Genomic DNA, 15977 nt, shown 5'->3' with positions numbered 1-15977 from the left:
AAAATACCATTAAGTGGGAAAAAACAAAATAAAATGTTGAGGAGGGAGAGAAAGGGAGGAAAAGAGAGATAGAGTGAAGAGAGAGAGAGTGAAGAGAAAGAGAGAGAAAGAGAGAGAGAGAGAGAGAGAGAGAGAGAGAGAGAGGGGAAGGGAGGGAGGGAGAGAAGGAGAGACAAAGAGAAAGAGAGACAAGAGAGAATGAAAATTATTGGAGGTCAAGGGAGAAGAGAATTATATAGGATGAAAAGGAGTGACCAAGTTATGTCCCTTCTTCAGTATATATAGTACTTATAATACTGAGAACATAAGACCTCCAAAATGATGGAGAATATCTCTGGCAGAAAAATAAAGATTTTTCAAATACAGAAAAACCAGCTGGGAGGCTGCTGAAATCATCAAGGACTAAGACAATGAAGACTGAAACTAGAATGATAGAATTAAGAATGAACATCAAAAATATGGATACAGGGACTTTCAAAGGAAGGACAGGGTTTGGAAACAAATTGGTGTAACAGAATAAAGGGAAAGTACCCATGAACACATTAACATTTGTAGGCTAGAAGCTTGGGGGAAGTGGAAATGTCTCTGGTAGATAGGAAAGGGAATCAGAGAAGAGACCCTGAGAAGTTTCCCATTCTGAAGTGAGCTGATGTCAGCACCTAAGTGGAACATTCTGGCGAATGACAATGAGAGGGTGTGCTAGACAATTTTACAAGCTTTAAAATAAATGTCAGCCAAAGAAGAAAATGATTTTTTAAAAACAATGATTTAAAAAAATAGAAAGCACTAAGATGGTAACAAGAATAAATATTTCACTTTTTCAGTGTTATTTCTCACCTGTTTTCCATGCAGTCATTTATTTTTGATATTAAACCCACTACATAGACAGTTAAAGAAAGGCCAAAACCTAAAAATGTTGGGGGAGAGTTTGTAGGAGGATCAGATTAAAATTAACAAGTACCTGAAGAACAATCATATGCTTGGCTGGAAAGTGGGAAGAGAGAAAAATGTTCAACCTGAGTTTTGAAACAGATCAACAATCAGTCAACAAGGATTTATGGAAGACTTGCTATATCGGGCAAGAATATGACAAACACATGACACATACGCCATTCATTGGGACAGAAAGACCGTGAATTTCATTGATCGGTCCAAGAAGTGAGTCCAGACTGTGATGTTCAGCAGAAAAGAAGGTCTGGGAAGTTTCAAGAGAAAGAGCTGGTATTGTGTCCCACATCCCACCATTGCTATGGGGAAACAATGGACAATGCAGGCAGTGGGGAAGACCAGACACATGGACTGGAACCTGAAGCAATACTCAAGAAAAATATCTAGTCTTAGAGTTCTTTTTTTTTTTTTTCACAAACAAACAAACAAACAAAAAACATTCAGTGGAAAAAACACAATTATAGAAAGTATGTTAGAAATCTTTCTTCCCCCTCTGAGGTAACTGGGGTTAAGTGACTTGCCCAGGGTCCCACAGCCAGAAAGTGTTAAGTATCTGAGGTCAAATTTGAACTCAGGTCCTTCTGACATCAGGGCTGGTGCTCTGTCCACTGCACCACCAGCTGCCCCATCATGCTAGAAATCTTGCAAAGTTAATATAGAAAAGAATCTGAAGTACCTTGATCAAATAGGGAAGTTGTTGTGAATATAGGGAAATGAAAATAGATGAGGACAAGGAGAAAGAAAAGGAAGAGGAGGAAAAGAGGGAGGATAAGGAAGAAGAAGAGGAGGAAAGTCCAGCAATGCTAGCTGGGAAACATATGTAAGCAATTTGAGAACTTCCGACTTCCATGTTAATTTGAAAATCTGACTACAGGGGAAAGAATGGTTTTATTTATTTATACATATATAGGTGGGTATGCAATACTTATGTGTATATGTAGATTGTAGGTGTGTACACATATATGGATATACATACACACATACACAAATATTTAGGGCAGCTAGGCAGTGAATAACACATCGGGCCTGACATTGGGAAGACTCATCTTCCCGAGTTCCAATCCAGCTGGACACTAGCTGTGTGGCAATTCATTTAACCTTGCTTGCCTCAGTTTCCTCCTCTGTAAAATGGACTGAAGAAGGAAATGGCAAATCACTCCAGTATCTTTGCCAAAAAACTCCAAATGGGCTCACAGAGTCAGACAAGACTGAAAAGCCACTGAAGAATACAAAGATATACTTTTGTGCAGGTATGTAGGACGTTGTTGCTATTGTTGAAAACATAATGATATATGCAGACATGTTTGTGTCAAACATGATGATTTAGAGAACAGGGAAAGATGAAGATCATTGCTAGTATGAGGGAGACCAGATCCCACCCAAATCCTCACCCCTATTAACCAAACAAACAAAAAACCCTTTTTAGACACCTACTATGTGACAGATACAAAGCACTGGGGATACAAAAAAGGCAGTCCTGACCCTCAAAGAAATGACAATAAAATTACAGAGGCAACTTGCAAATGTCTACAAAGCAAGCGATGCACAGAATAATTAGATGAAAAATTAACAGAGACAAGGCACTAGGATTAAGAGGAGTTAGGGAAAACTTGCAGTAAGATATGGTCTTATAGTTGGGGCCTAAAGAAAGCCAGAGAGGTCAGTAGAAAGAGCAGAGGAGGAAGAGCTCCCCAGGCAGAGGGACAGGCAGGAAAAAAGGTCCGGAACCAAGGTGAGCGGTGTTCCGTACAGAGAAGGGCATCTTAGCCCGTGTTCCTGAATGAAATCTTCATGGTGGAAGGAAAGCGTCAGACTGGAAAGGCAGGAGGAGACTGGGCTGTGAAGGACTTTGGAGGCCAAAGAGAACAGCTTGGATTGAGAAGGGGGATTACCTGATCAGACCTGCCCTGGACGAAAGTCACTGTGGTGGCTGAATGGAGCCTGAATGACTGTATTCCTTTTATTCTGACCCCTTGTACATGAAAGATAGCCTCGGAAGCCAGGATTTCAAAGGGGGAAGGAATAGTCTGAGCCCTCTGCTTGGTGGCAGTTGGAGGTGAGGAGGATATGGGCTCCTTCTGCCTGTAGATACATGGATTCACATGAACTTCAGATCCCTTTCAACACCAGCTGGTGGAGCTACCGTCTTTACCCACTGGCAGACTCAGTGAATCACTGCCCACCCCCTCAAAGCATTTAGCCTAAGAAATCACCCTGAGTCACATCACTTTGGGGACAGTTTTAGTTTTGTTTTTTGTTTTGTTTTTAAACCACAGAAACTCTCATTCTAAATGGCTTCATCACCATTCAAAGAACTCTTTGCATTGATAAGCGTGGAAGAGAACTTTTCAAAGTACCAGGGGAAAAGAACAGAGTATGCAGGAAACCCTTTTCCCATCGTCACCCCCAAAGTATCTTAAAAACTGAAAATGGCAGAATTTTAATTTCAATGAGCTGAAATCAATCATCTCAAATGATAAACAGTGTGTATATGTATGTGTATATGAAAGAAATCTATCTGTATATGTAGAAAAGAGACAAAGAGAGAAACAGGAAAGAGTGAGAAAGTGAAGGTGAGAAAGTAAGAGAGAGTGGGAGCAAGAATATGAGAGAGAGAGAGACAGAGAGAGACAGAGAGAGAGACTGAAAGAAAGAGAGAGAGATTGAGAGAGAGAGACAGAGAAGAGAGAGAGAGACGGAGAGAGAGAAAAATATCAGTCAGTTAAGGCAACCTCCCAAGGAGGAATGGAAAGGTTCTTTGTATATAGTCAGAGGCTAGTACACTACCTTGGTTTAGAGGATCCTAATTTATAGGTCTCCAAGTAACTGAAGTTCAATGACTAACTAAAGAAGAGATAATTAATAATATGAGTCACACTGTAAAGATTTTAGAAATCTGTAATTTTATTTTCACAGGAAATCCCTGGACTATCACTAAGAGAGAAGTCCTAGTGAGTCTCCTGCAGCAATAAGTTAAGCATCATACTCTAAATCTTACAGCACTGGACTTTTAGTCAGAGGTCCTGGATTCAAAACTAGCTCTGCTGCACACTTCCTCTGAGACCTCACACACATTTCTTCATCACTCCAAATGAAAGGACTAGATAGAGTAGATGATCCCTAAGCATCCTCCTATTTCTAAACTTGATTTTAACCATTTTAGGTGCAAGGATCCCACGTGTCTGTGTAGGAGATGCAGAACATGCACACCCAAAAAGTACCCAAGCTCTCCTAGGGCAGGACTTCCATCTTGACATTGTTATATCCTGGTAAGCAACGTCTCACGTACAGCAGATGCTTAACAGCTATTTGTTGAATGAATAAATGAATGAATGTATGAAACCCATGAACATAAGGTGTCGATGGCTTTCCATCCCTGTGATGTTCTTACTGTACGTGAAGGAGAATGAATGTCCTCTGGATTTGCAGCTTATTCACAATGTGACTAATTTCACAGCAATTTCAAATTCAGATAAAATACCCCTTGGGGAGAGGGAATTTGACTTCTGACCTTTGATTTAGGGAATTGCCATAAATTGTTGACGAGATTGGCCACTTTGGAAGTAACCACCAATATCAACTTACAACATCATCATTCACCCACTGACTTGCTTACCCAGGACTTCTATATTGTAAGGCACTGGGTTGGACATTTTGAAAAAACAACTTAGCTTTTAGAAATTGAAACAAATTTGAAAATAGGCAGCTTTTTTTCTTTCAATTTCATTATAATTCTTCTACCATGTTCCTTATAAATATTAATAATATTTTATTATTATTAACTATTAATAATAAGCTATTATAAATAAATATAATATAATAGTTGTGTTATATATTTTATATTTATGTATAATAACTATATAATATATAATGTAACAGAATATAAAAATATAACAATAAATTATTATTAATAAGCTCCATCAGGACAGGAACTAAATTTTAAAAAAATTTCTTGATCTAGCACCATGTCCGGCAAACGGTAGGCATTTCACAATGTTTGTTAAATTGGATTGAATGGATCACAGAAGCATAGATTTAAAACTGGATATGACCTTAGAAGCTATTTAGTTCAACATCTTTAAGGTCAGAGAGATTATTTGACTGTTTTTGCCTTGAGTTGTATTCCCAGTACAGTGTCGGAAAATAATAAACATTTTATAAGTGCTTATAGCCTGATTGCTCCAGATTACAAAACTAATGACAGTTACAGGTCCCCAGACTTTAAATCCAAGAATTCTTTGGGAAAAGAGTGCGCAGTATTGACTTGTTTCCAAATACATAATGACTGATATATACAGATTAAAATTTTGAAATTTAATATTTATTTCATTTAAAATAATGAAAAAAAAATCACTGTTGAAAGTTGTCATTGCTCCTTTCAGTAAAGCAAGACAAGTTCTTGAGAGGTGCTAGAAGTATTTGGTGAGGAAACAGACTAAATAGATTTGAGTTTTCACAAATGCAGATGTCTGAAAAGGAATCTTTTAAAATAAAAAACAAAACTTTATTTGAGAAAGAGACTGATACCAGAAGGCAAATGGTGCACATACAAACAGAATATATTTACAACACAAAACATGATCTCACCCACGTGAGTGTAAATTATAATAAATACAGTTGATTTTAAATGTAAGAGACATTTCTCAATTAGAACTAAAAGGATTCAAGCCCAGCTTTCCTTTTCGCTAATTCCAGGTATTTTCTCGATGAAATTGACCGAATCGCCATTTCACCATAGCTAATATCTGCTAATCAAACGGATGTCGCTCTCCAAATGACACTATAAAATACAGCTTGAATGGTGTGGTTGTTGCTATTCTTTGTCCATGTTCTACAACTTGGGAAATCAAATTACAGGTCTCTTGGATGGTAGGTTCCAGGAAGATATATTTTAAAAGACCCACTATCATCTTCCCATTCGACCCTCTTAGGAAACAGGATAAAGGTTTTTGAGAAAATAACTGCTCATAAGATGGAAAAAGAACCTTTTTTTTTAATTTGCCATGTTTCATGGCACCATTGTGCTTTTCTCTCCAGAAAAGACAAGTATGCCATTTTAACTTGACCAATTGATTGATTTCAAAAATAGCCCAAAGGAAGGAAAATTCTTATTGAATTGAATTGAATACCATTTTGAGGTAATATCAAATCTTCAGGGCTTTTCATTACATAACAAACTCATCTATGTTCTAAGGTTCTATGATTCCCCTTAGGTTATTTTAAATTGAGTAGTGATATTTTAAAAAGAAAGAAAAAAGTATATCCTTTGACACTATCATATTTTAAAGTCTTTTTTTTTAATATCACAGCAAAATGTAAACACTACATGCTTGTGACATCCATGGGAACATGTCAATGGTGGGCAACCTGACTCTTTTGAAACAGGATCCTGCACTTGAAAACGCCTTGGGTTTAAAAATATAAATATTGGAATTAGGTAAAAACCACACAGATATGTGGTCAGTTTTGAATTATCCATATTAGAGGGGGTTTAATACAATGAGCCTTTAACTAGCTTAACCAGAGTAAACTACGGAATAAGGCAAACATATCAAAAAGGAATATGAAGGAAATATTTCATTGGAAAACTTCCTTAACAATTTCCCTGCTTTTCTTAGACAATAAATCAATTCATGGATCACCTTTTAAAAACAGAGTTGAACACTATCCTCCCTACTATTTTCCCCCTACATTCCTCAGTACATGAATCATTTGGACTTCCTGTTTCCATAAGGCATTTCCTATCCAGTCTCATAGAATCACTTTTTTTTTTTTTCGTAGAACAGCAGAAACCTGACAAAGAATTGACTTAAGTAGACAGCGTCTTCCAATGCATTCCGAGTTGTTGGGATCTTATACAGCTTCAGAGGACACACTCTCCATGAAGGTGCTCTATATACAAATGGTGAGTTGGTTTGTTGTGTTTCTCCTTAAGCCCGACCTTCCGAATTTTGGAATGCTCTTTTGCCGTTTTGCCTCTATCTGCTTAAATTGTGGAACGCCATTTTTTTTTTTCATGGGGCTGCCATCTTGAGGATCCTAGAACCATTGCCTATGTGTCTGACCTCTTCTGTTTTAAGCACACCTTTCCCACTTTGGGGGTCCCATGGGACTGTCTATCACTGCACTTACGGTTTGGCCATGGGATCCGCAGTGGCGCCCTAGCTATCGCTCTTTATCCGGATTTGTGTCTGCTTCAGGGGAATGTGTCTCTCTGGACAATGTCATCAGAAAACCCGGAGAAAGTCCACTATGCGATGCAAAAATCAGACAAGCTACGATATAAAAAAATAAAGCTAGGACTCCAATCTGCTTCTTTACAACCATCTGTAACTCTAATGTGTTCGATCACTACCAATGCACAGAAATCCAAGGTCGATGGCGTTTACACCAGAACCTTTCTACAGAAGGAGGGGGGGAGGAAGGAACAAAAACTATCCTTAACAGTGTCTGAGACTGCATATGATACATTATGTACAGAAGAGTCAAGGTCAAGGTCACTGTGTGAGGACAAAACCAAAAAAAGGAGAGAGGAAGAGAATGCTTCATTGATCATGCCTGGAGCTGACTCCTGGAGTGGCTGATCTCAACATGGGGGCTACACCCAACGGAGGATGTCCTTCCATGAGAAGTTAACAGATGGGACAGAGTCCGGGGCCACCAGAATGTCTAGCATCAACCCCCGGACAGATGGGATGGGATCTTAGTAAAACGGGTCTCTTTCCATTAGTCGATGCTCAAAGAACCCTCTCTACATTGACAATGTACATAGAGAAATGCCTGCCTCGGTGGGATGCTTAAAATTCTCAAACCAAACTCCCAGATCGACGCAAGGCTAGGAATTGATCTTCTCTTTCCGTGACCTACTGCTGGGTGGAGCTCGGTGTTCAGATAATAACCTTAATTACAAATCCTGGCGCCAAATCCTTGCCTATTACCTGTTGCACCAAAGCAGCCTGCTCCCCAGATTCCATTTCCTGGGGCTGAGTATCATCATCACTGTCCAGCGGTTCCTCTTTTATTTTCACGGCCCCCAAGGTGGGGCCCCGTTGGCTGTCGTCCGGACCCAAGCTGCTGTCGCTGCGGACGCTGTTGGTGCTGGACGGAGCCCGGTCTTCTTGCATGGGCTGGTCTCCGTGAAGCTCCTCTTCCGATTCTTCCAACTGACTTCCTGGCTGTTTCAGCTGCTCAATGGACTGGGAAAGCATCTGGAAGAGAGTGGCGAAGTTTTAAAGCAATTTCTACTCCACGGGAACAGAGAAGCCAAATGGTCACTTTGCTCTACACTTACATTTTTTCGAATGGGCCAATTTGTAACTTAACTTTCATTAACAATGCTAGAGCTCAGGCCACCGGGAGACTGTCCCCATCATTCCACTGTGCCTATGGAGGGGAGGAGGCCTCTACAAATTAACACAGCTGATACTTCTCTTCAAAGTCCCTTAGAAACACAGAAAGATGGAAAGGAAAACTTTCAGCGTGAAACATGAAATCGCGACAAATACGGGCTATACCGAGGCATTTTTAGGCAGAGCAACTTATGAACGATATTCCTCGCAAAGCAGAAAAGGCAGTGAAGTTTCCACATGGAGCCCACTTTACCTTATAACACCTGATGTCACCACTAGAAGAAAATTGTCAACAATAACATCATAATTTTATGCAATATAATAATTGACTGTTCTAATAACACAATTTGCAGGTGATAGCTGCCAATAGCAGGAGCACAAAGTTAAGTTGCCCTTCGAGAAAGTTTGATTCAGTCTGAATCTTAACAATCACCAAACAAATTATGATCTTATATGTTTCTGCAAACCAAGAAAATAAGAATACCCAGATATAAAGTTCTAAGCTTTAGTGAAACTTAAGATTGCTTCAACTTAAAGAAAAATAAACTCACTTATGTCAACAACTAGTTTTATAAGTTATATCTAGACATATGCTTTTATTCTTTCTTAAACTCTCCCTTCCCTCCCCTCAATTCACCTTTGAAATTTTTTACCTTTTCTCTTTCCTAAAAATAACCTGGGGCAAAAATGGATAAATCTCTTTCAAAGTTATTTAAATGAGTAAGGAGAAGCAGGATTTTGGTTTCTACAAAGACTATGACAGTGTAAGTTAAAAGAACCCACCAAAAGAAGCCAAACATGGAAGCATTCATTAGAAGGCATAATTTTGGCCCCAGGGAAGGGATAAGGAAGCACTTCTCTCGATAGTTAGGCAGGAGTGGATCACAAGTACAGAATGCAAAATTTCCAAAAAAAAAAAAAAAAAAAAAAGGACAGCCATTTCATTTTGAATTCCTACTATGTGCACATGACATTGCACTGGACCTTGCAGATACTAGTACCAAGAATAAAACCATTGCTACTCTCTAGTACCTTACAGATCAACACAGTAGTCAAGCCTGACATTCGGATGCTGAGTTCAGTCCATCCTTGCTTAAGTACTGAGACAGTTACTTCCTTATCTCTTCTTGGGGCCAAAATTAGATCTTCTAATGAAGGGTTTCCTATCTGACATCCTTGGGGATTCTTTTTACTTATCCTGTCATAGCTTTTGTAAAAGCCAATCTCTTGGTCCCTCTATAAACAACTTTTAAAGAGATCTACCCATGGTTTCAGGCTACTTTTAAGAAAGAGAAAATGTAAAAATGTTAAGAGTAGAGACATCTAAATGAAATGGAAAGAAGGAAAGAGGGGAGTATCTTTTTGGAGTGGCTCTTTGCATTAAGGAGGTCTTTATCTCAAGTCATCAAAGTCTCAGGAAGAAAAGTCCAATGAAGCTGTTCACAAAACACAAAGTACAACAGATGTGTACCACCAACACTCTGAGCAGAACTCAGGCTTGCACAAGTTTGAAAAATAATCACCAAATGGCTGAAAAATGTGGTGAAGAACGAGAGTACTGAGAAGACTGCAGATTTTTACTCATCAATTCCTCCTAAACTGGAAACTGCCAAGCCAAAATTGCTTCAAGTTCATCAACTAAGACCTCCCCAGACATTTCTGCATCAGGGATGAGGACAAGCACTGAAGATCCAAATTGGGAAGAGCCTAACTTGTAAATCGGGATCAGGAGGTCATGCAAGATAAATGTAATTTAATATAATTTAAACCAGCATGCCCTACAAACTGAAGAGATGAAAGGTATTGGCCGGCGGACACCTTTGTGTCTGGGATATTTGTGTTAGCTTCCTTTAGGAGGTGAGATTGAGCTAAGTGGCTGAGATGAGAGGGCAGAGGATTCCATTATGAGGAACAGCCAAGGCAAGGAAACATACAGGAGATGGAGAGCTGTATTCAAGGAAACGCAAGATGGCTAGTGTGGCTGGGAAGGGAATAAAGTATAAGAAGACTAGAATGGTAGGAAGGATCTAGCTATAAAGAACTTTAATGCCAGAAATAGGAAACCAAAGCAGCTCACTGAGGGGTTACCTATCTACACGTTATCTTAGACCTGTGCGTATTTGGCAGATGGGACAATGGAGGAAAAGCATTCTAGGATGTTACAAGTCTATAGCAGGTCCAGATAAAATGTCACGAATGGGCAAGTTTGGTTGAATGCAGAATGCGTATATCATACAGTTAGAATATTAAGCTGGAACAAGATAATTCTATAACAAAGAAAGGTGTTTGTTGTATTCTGGAGATTGTTCTTTCTATTGAGAAGCACTTTGCCAAAGTTGGGATGGTGAATGGGAATCTGGGGTCTTAGGAAAGAATCCATCACTGATCAGGATCTTTGGATACTTTGGAAAGTCTGGGCCCTGAAATCACAGAAGTGATAATCTAACAGGGCTCCTCTGAAAACCTCAAATTAATCTTGAACTTTATTAAAAACATGCACATGTGCACATGCATGTGCACACACACACACACACACACACAGCTCAACATGAAGCTCCTGAATGCTTGCCAGCCTAACTACGCAGGGAAGATTGCCTTAAGACTTCCACTAAGTATGAATTTCAGCAGCTCAAACAACTCTTACTGCCCCATGTCCTCATTGTTCCTGATTTTGCATCACTACACATTGAGGTGAAAGGGAGATGTAAAATCAAAAGAGGGAGCAAGTTTTCCTTAAATGATGTGACTCTAAGTAGGCATCAAGGCTACAAAAACCAAAACCAAACTTCCTCATTGTCAGGGAACTTCCTCGGAGATAGTTACAGAATGGAAATAGGGGCTAATGTGGAGATCCAGACAAAAGAGTTCTATTAAACTGGAGGCAGGAGAAAACATCGGACTAAGGGGCCTGAAACCTTCCAGTTCTGATTCTACAATCCAGAAATTCTAGCATAGAGTGAGCAAGAGGATGGTTCTGGACTTGACAAACACAAATGATGATAAAAAATAATTGTCGGGTGAATTGGAAAGTTCTATGCCCTCTAGCCAAACAGGAAATTCCATTTGGACCTCTGAGAAGTTACATGGAGTCATCAGTCCCAAAGCTGCCCTCTGAAGATGAAATCTTCAGACATAATAATATTTCTGAAGCCACTCAGAGAGAGCTTGTGTCTGTCCATCAAGTATTAAGTAATCTAAGCAGGGAGAAGAAAGTCAGCAATATGTTTGCATGCACAATTAAGAGCACACTGTCTAGATGAGAAACATTTTTGTTCATTTTTCAAAAGCCCTTCCTTCACAAGACCTCTGGTCAATAGCTAGTGCAAGTATTATTGTTTCCATTTTATAACTGGGAAGCTGAGGTCAAGAGAGACTGAGCCACATATCAGAGTCTCTCAACTCCAAATCTAGTTCCTTTACCACTCTGTATGATACAAAAGGAGCAAACGAATGAATGGAAGCCATTGAGTCGTATAATAACATTTTCTTGGGATAGCGTTAGGGTGAGAGGTAATTTTCTAAGAACCATGGGAATGTTTGCTTTTTTCATGTTTAGATTTCATTCATTGCAAAGTGAGGCCGCAGGACAGAGTAGGAAGGGGTCAGAGAGCGACAACAAGAATATCTGTTAAGAGGTTACTCATAGATTTGGGGAGTAAAGAACAATGGGCTCCTTTTTCAGGATGCTGGCCCTGGAAATAAAAGAGAGAGAGATGGATGTAGAAATATGATGCAGAAGTCCTGGTAACCAGACTCAATGGTTTATGGGTTGCTGAGCTTTCATTTCATCTCGCTTAATTCAGAGCCATTTCTCTGCTTCCCATCACTTTGAGAACCGGGGAGCCCTCCCCATCCCCTATCACAAACATACACAGACATCGCAGTTCTCTTCCTGTGCTATCATTCCCCATTAGAATGTAAGCTTCTTGGGCCATCTTACTTGTATCGACAACCCCAATGCTAACTTAACATAATGCCTGGAATATAGTTAAAAGTCTAAGGAATATCCTCTCTGTGTATCTCTATCACTCTTGAAGGAAATGAGATGGACAACATAGAAATAAAGATTTGCCTAAGAAGATCAAAAATTGACTTTGGACCTTTGAATGTGGGGGCTCCCGGGGCCATGCTCAGGATCTGATATGATTCATTCTCCCTAAGTATGGCTGGCTTCCTTCAACACCTCTTCCTTCCAGGTAAACATAGTCTCATAAACAGATCAGAGAAGGTTCTCTCTGAACCTGGAGAGCCACAAATACAGCTCAGCACATGTCATGGGATTCACTTTCCTATGTCACATCTGCCAGTGGAGAAGATGTGATATCTACATCAAAAGTATTCTTCTAAAACATTCACTTACATGCCATGGAAATATGGCACCAACAATGGATCAAAGAAAGACTTTAAAATAATCCTCAATTTAAGATATCTACGAGTAAAATGTTTGAATAACATCCCTGGAGTCAAGCTCATGCTCATTAGAATTCTGGCTTGAGGATATACCCAATTCCCTATTCTCTTTTCCTCTTCATAACCCCAAATCACCCTCTAGAAATACACAAGGATACAGAAATCTCTGTAAAGGGGAAAGAATAACTAAATGAATTCCCAAATTACTGCAGGAATTATGAGGTAAGTTGACAACTGGGAAAGACAGCACAACGGGCTCGGGATCAGAAACCTATATCTAAGAGACCTCGCGCCAACCTCAAAATTGCTGACATAGTTATAAGATGATTTTTCCTTCCCATCATTCCAACCAGTCAACTCAATAAAATCAAGTTCTTGTGTAAAGTCACATATACAGCAATGCCTAATCCCATGTCTAAGTGAAAACAGAAAAGAGTTATGGATAGAAATTATCAGGGAGATAATGAAAGAAAAAAAAGTATCATTATCAAGAAAAGAATACCAAAGAAAAGCAAAGGAAGATGGTCCCAACATGGAGGGCATCTTGTGCAGAGCCCAAATAAGAGGGTGATTTCCTACAGACAGTGATGTTGTGCAGAAGTTCCTATTTTTCTGGATAAAACTATGACTTTTTTTTGTCTTGAGACCTAGATAGAATACTACAGAACTTTCTGATCTAGATCTAGGGCTACTTAAAAGAGGTTGGCCTAGCAATTCATACAGCAGCCCAAGGGGATAAAGAACCAACCAACTAAGATATTTCTACATGCATTCTATAACTGCCATCGTCCTAGATTCAGGGGACAGAAACATTAAAAAGTTTGCACTCAGTGGAAATTATGTATGAATTTTGTTATTGTTTAGTTTTTCCAGTCATGACTTCATTTGGGGTTTTCTTGGCAAAGACATCTGAGTGGTTGGCCATTTTCTTCTCTAGCTCATTTTACAGTTGAGGAAATTGAGGGCAACAGGGTTAAGTGATTTGCCCAGTACTTTTTCAGGGGAAAGCAATGGCAACTGAGAACAAGCATATATACAAAGTGACATTTCAAATGAACTTTAAAGAAAGATCAGGATTCTAAGAGATAATGGTGATGGTGAAGAGCATTCCATACAGGGGCAAAAATCTATGCAAAAGTTGGACAAGAATGTCTATTTTTACAAGTTAGGTTCTGACATCCAATTGGATGGACAAGGCAGTAATCGTTGCATATGTCAAGGATGGATACCTTGAGTCAACAATGGTTGTGTACTGACTGGGAGGATAAGAATAGTAGGGTCCCACTTGGAAAACTGCACATAATCCTGTCTTTTCAACAACAACCTTCTCCCGAGGTGCTAATTGAGTATCAATCACAGAAAATGAAGATCTCAGAAGGTTCATAATTGTGGACTACTTGGGGATAAAGGAAAATGAATAGTGAATGCAATTGGGGTGCAGCAGCAATCAATCAACTTGTAATTATTAGCTCTTTCTCTCTGCCAGGCACAGGACTAGCTAAGAGTATACTATCAACAGTGATCTTTATTCAACAAGTGGTATTAAAGAGGCACTGAGAACCTGTATGTGCAGGACAGGAAGTGGGCTGGTGCCATAAAAATTACCCAACATCATCAATGAACAATTTGAAGGCAATACTTTTATCCAGGAGACTTTTATCCAGAGTCCTTTGCCTTTTCTTGTGCCATGAGCACTTCTTTGGAACTGTGGTAAATTTTTTGGATTTATTCCATGAAAAATGCTTTCAAGTGCACAAAATAAAACAAATAGGAATACAGATTTTTAAAAAAATACAATTATCATATTTTTAAAATCAAATTAATAAATCCTAGTTTAAGAATCCCTGAACAAGAAGAAAGCCCCTATCAGGCTATATGCATCTTCTACAGAGGTTTCACACAAAATTCCAAAATAAGGGAGTTATGAACTTATTAATCTTTATCATGACAGGAATTTTCTCTACAACCTACCTGAAAATGGTCCTGTAGATTTCAACTGAAGACCCCTAATGAGAGAAGAACCCACCAGACCCTGAGACAGCCTAGTAATAGAAAAAGTTTGAGAAGAATCCCATAGGATGAGAAGGCACAAAAGGTTGTGATATGCTTTGAGAAAGAAAGTAGCCACATTGCTCAGATCACCATTAAATTTAAAGTATCCAAGTGTCGTTCCAACAATATCCTACAAATGGGACAATTCATGGCATGTATCAGTTCTCTTATCAATAAAGTGTTGAAAGCCATACAGACAAATTCTACCTCCATCTTCCATGACTTCTGTTTACCCCTTGTAGGCACATCTAATCTCCCTAAAGTGTAAAATTCACAATATAAAAAGGAAGTTTAGTGGAGCTTGTGGAAGAAGCTCCTTACCTGACTTCCCCCCCCTTCCCTGTTTTTATTTCATTGCCATTGCCCTTCCCCTCCCCGGGCTCACATGTCTAATCAAAATTAGCTTGTATTGAATTTGCTTTTTTTTTTTTTTTGGTGTATACACATTGTCTCCAACATTATAATGTAAACTCCTTGATGCAAAGGAGGATTTCTTTATTTTCTCTTTATCCCTGAAATGTAGCAAAGAGCCTGGTATATAATTATGCACTTAATAAATGTATCTTGATTGATAAGGAGGGAATAAAATGGGTAATAGATGCAAAAGTTATTAAATAACTTGTAAAGCCTTTCTTTTTATACACTGAAAAATTGGATATGGTTCTTAAATCATAAAAATGTCTCACGGGAGGAAGAAATCCAATTATGTTTTGCACAGAAAGCCCATGTAGGTAGGTAGCTGTGGCCAAGTGATTAAAGTGGTGCTGAACTTGGAATCCATTGGGATTTATGAGAAAGTGTGACACAGTGGATGGAGCACTGGTCTCAGTCATGAAGATCTGTGTTCGTATTTTACATTAGACTCATTCTCTTGGGTAACCTTGGTAAATCACTTCATGTCCAATTTGCAAAGAAGATGCACACTCACAAAGTTAGGGAGAAGTTCCTCACTAGTAATTGACTACACAAGTCCAGTCTCTATCACTACTCCCTCTCAAATAAGAATTAGAGAAGACAGCTCAACCTAGAGGATATTTTCATAGTGTCTATTGTTTATCTATTCCAAGGTGTGGGGGGGTTGTTGCTGTTTTTAAATAATCATATTTCTTCATCTGATTTTGGCTTCCTTGATTTCCCATCATGTAGGAAGCATCCATGGACTTCATTTACTTTTAAATCTTCTTTCAGATAATCTTTCTTTTTTTCTTTCCTTCCTTT

The 15977-nt window shown here is 39.0% G+C and overlaps 1 protein-coding gene across 7 annotated transcripts in view; it reads right to left on the bottom strand.

The window, feature by feature from the left end:
- HDAC9 (histone deacetylase 9) overlaps positions 1-15977 on the bottom strand; it is an 867097-nt gene that overhangs the window by 337612 nt on the left and 513508 nt on the right. For 4 of the 7 annotated variants that reach the window (XM_052000811.1, XM_052000809.1, XM_052000810.1 and 1 more), the window contains one exon: positions 5429-8156. The exons of 2 other annotated variants lie outside the window; for them this stretch is intronic. In XM_052000811.1, coding sequence (XP_051856771.1) covers positions 7836-8156 — 321 coding nt within the window. In that variant the 3' untranslated portion in view covers positions 5429-7835. Of the gene's footprint in view, positions 1-5428; positions 8157-15977 lie in introns of those variants that run through there. One more of the 7 variants, XM_052000813.1, reaches the window with a different exon arrangement.

The sequence above is a fragment of the Antechinus flavipes genome, chromosome 5 (genome assembly GCF_016432865.1).
Source record: "Antechinus flavipes isolate AdamAnt ecotype Samford, QLD, Australia chromosome 5, AdamAnt_v2, whole genome shotgun sequence".
Lineage (NCBI taxonomy): Eukaryota > Metazoa > Chordata > Mammalia > Dasyuromorphia > Dasyuridae > Antechinus > Antechinus flavipes.
The sequence above is the reverse complement of the archived record's forward strand: the minus strand, read 5'-3'. Positions and strand labels throughout refer to the sequence as shown.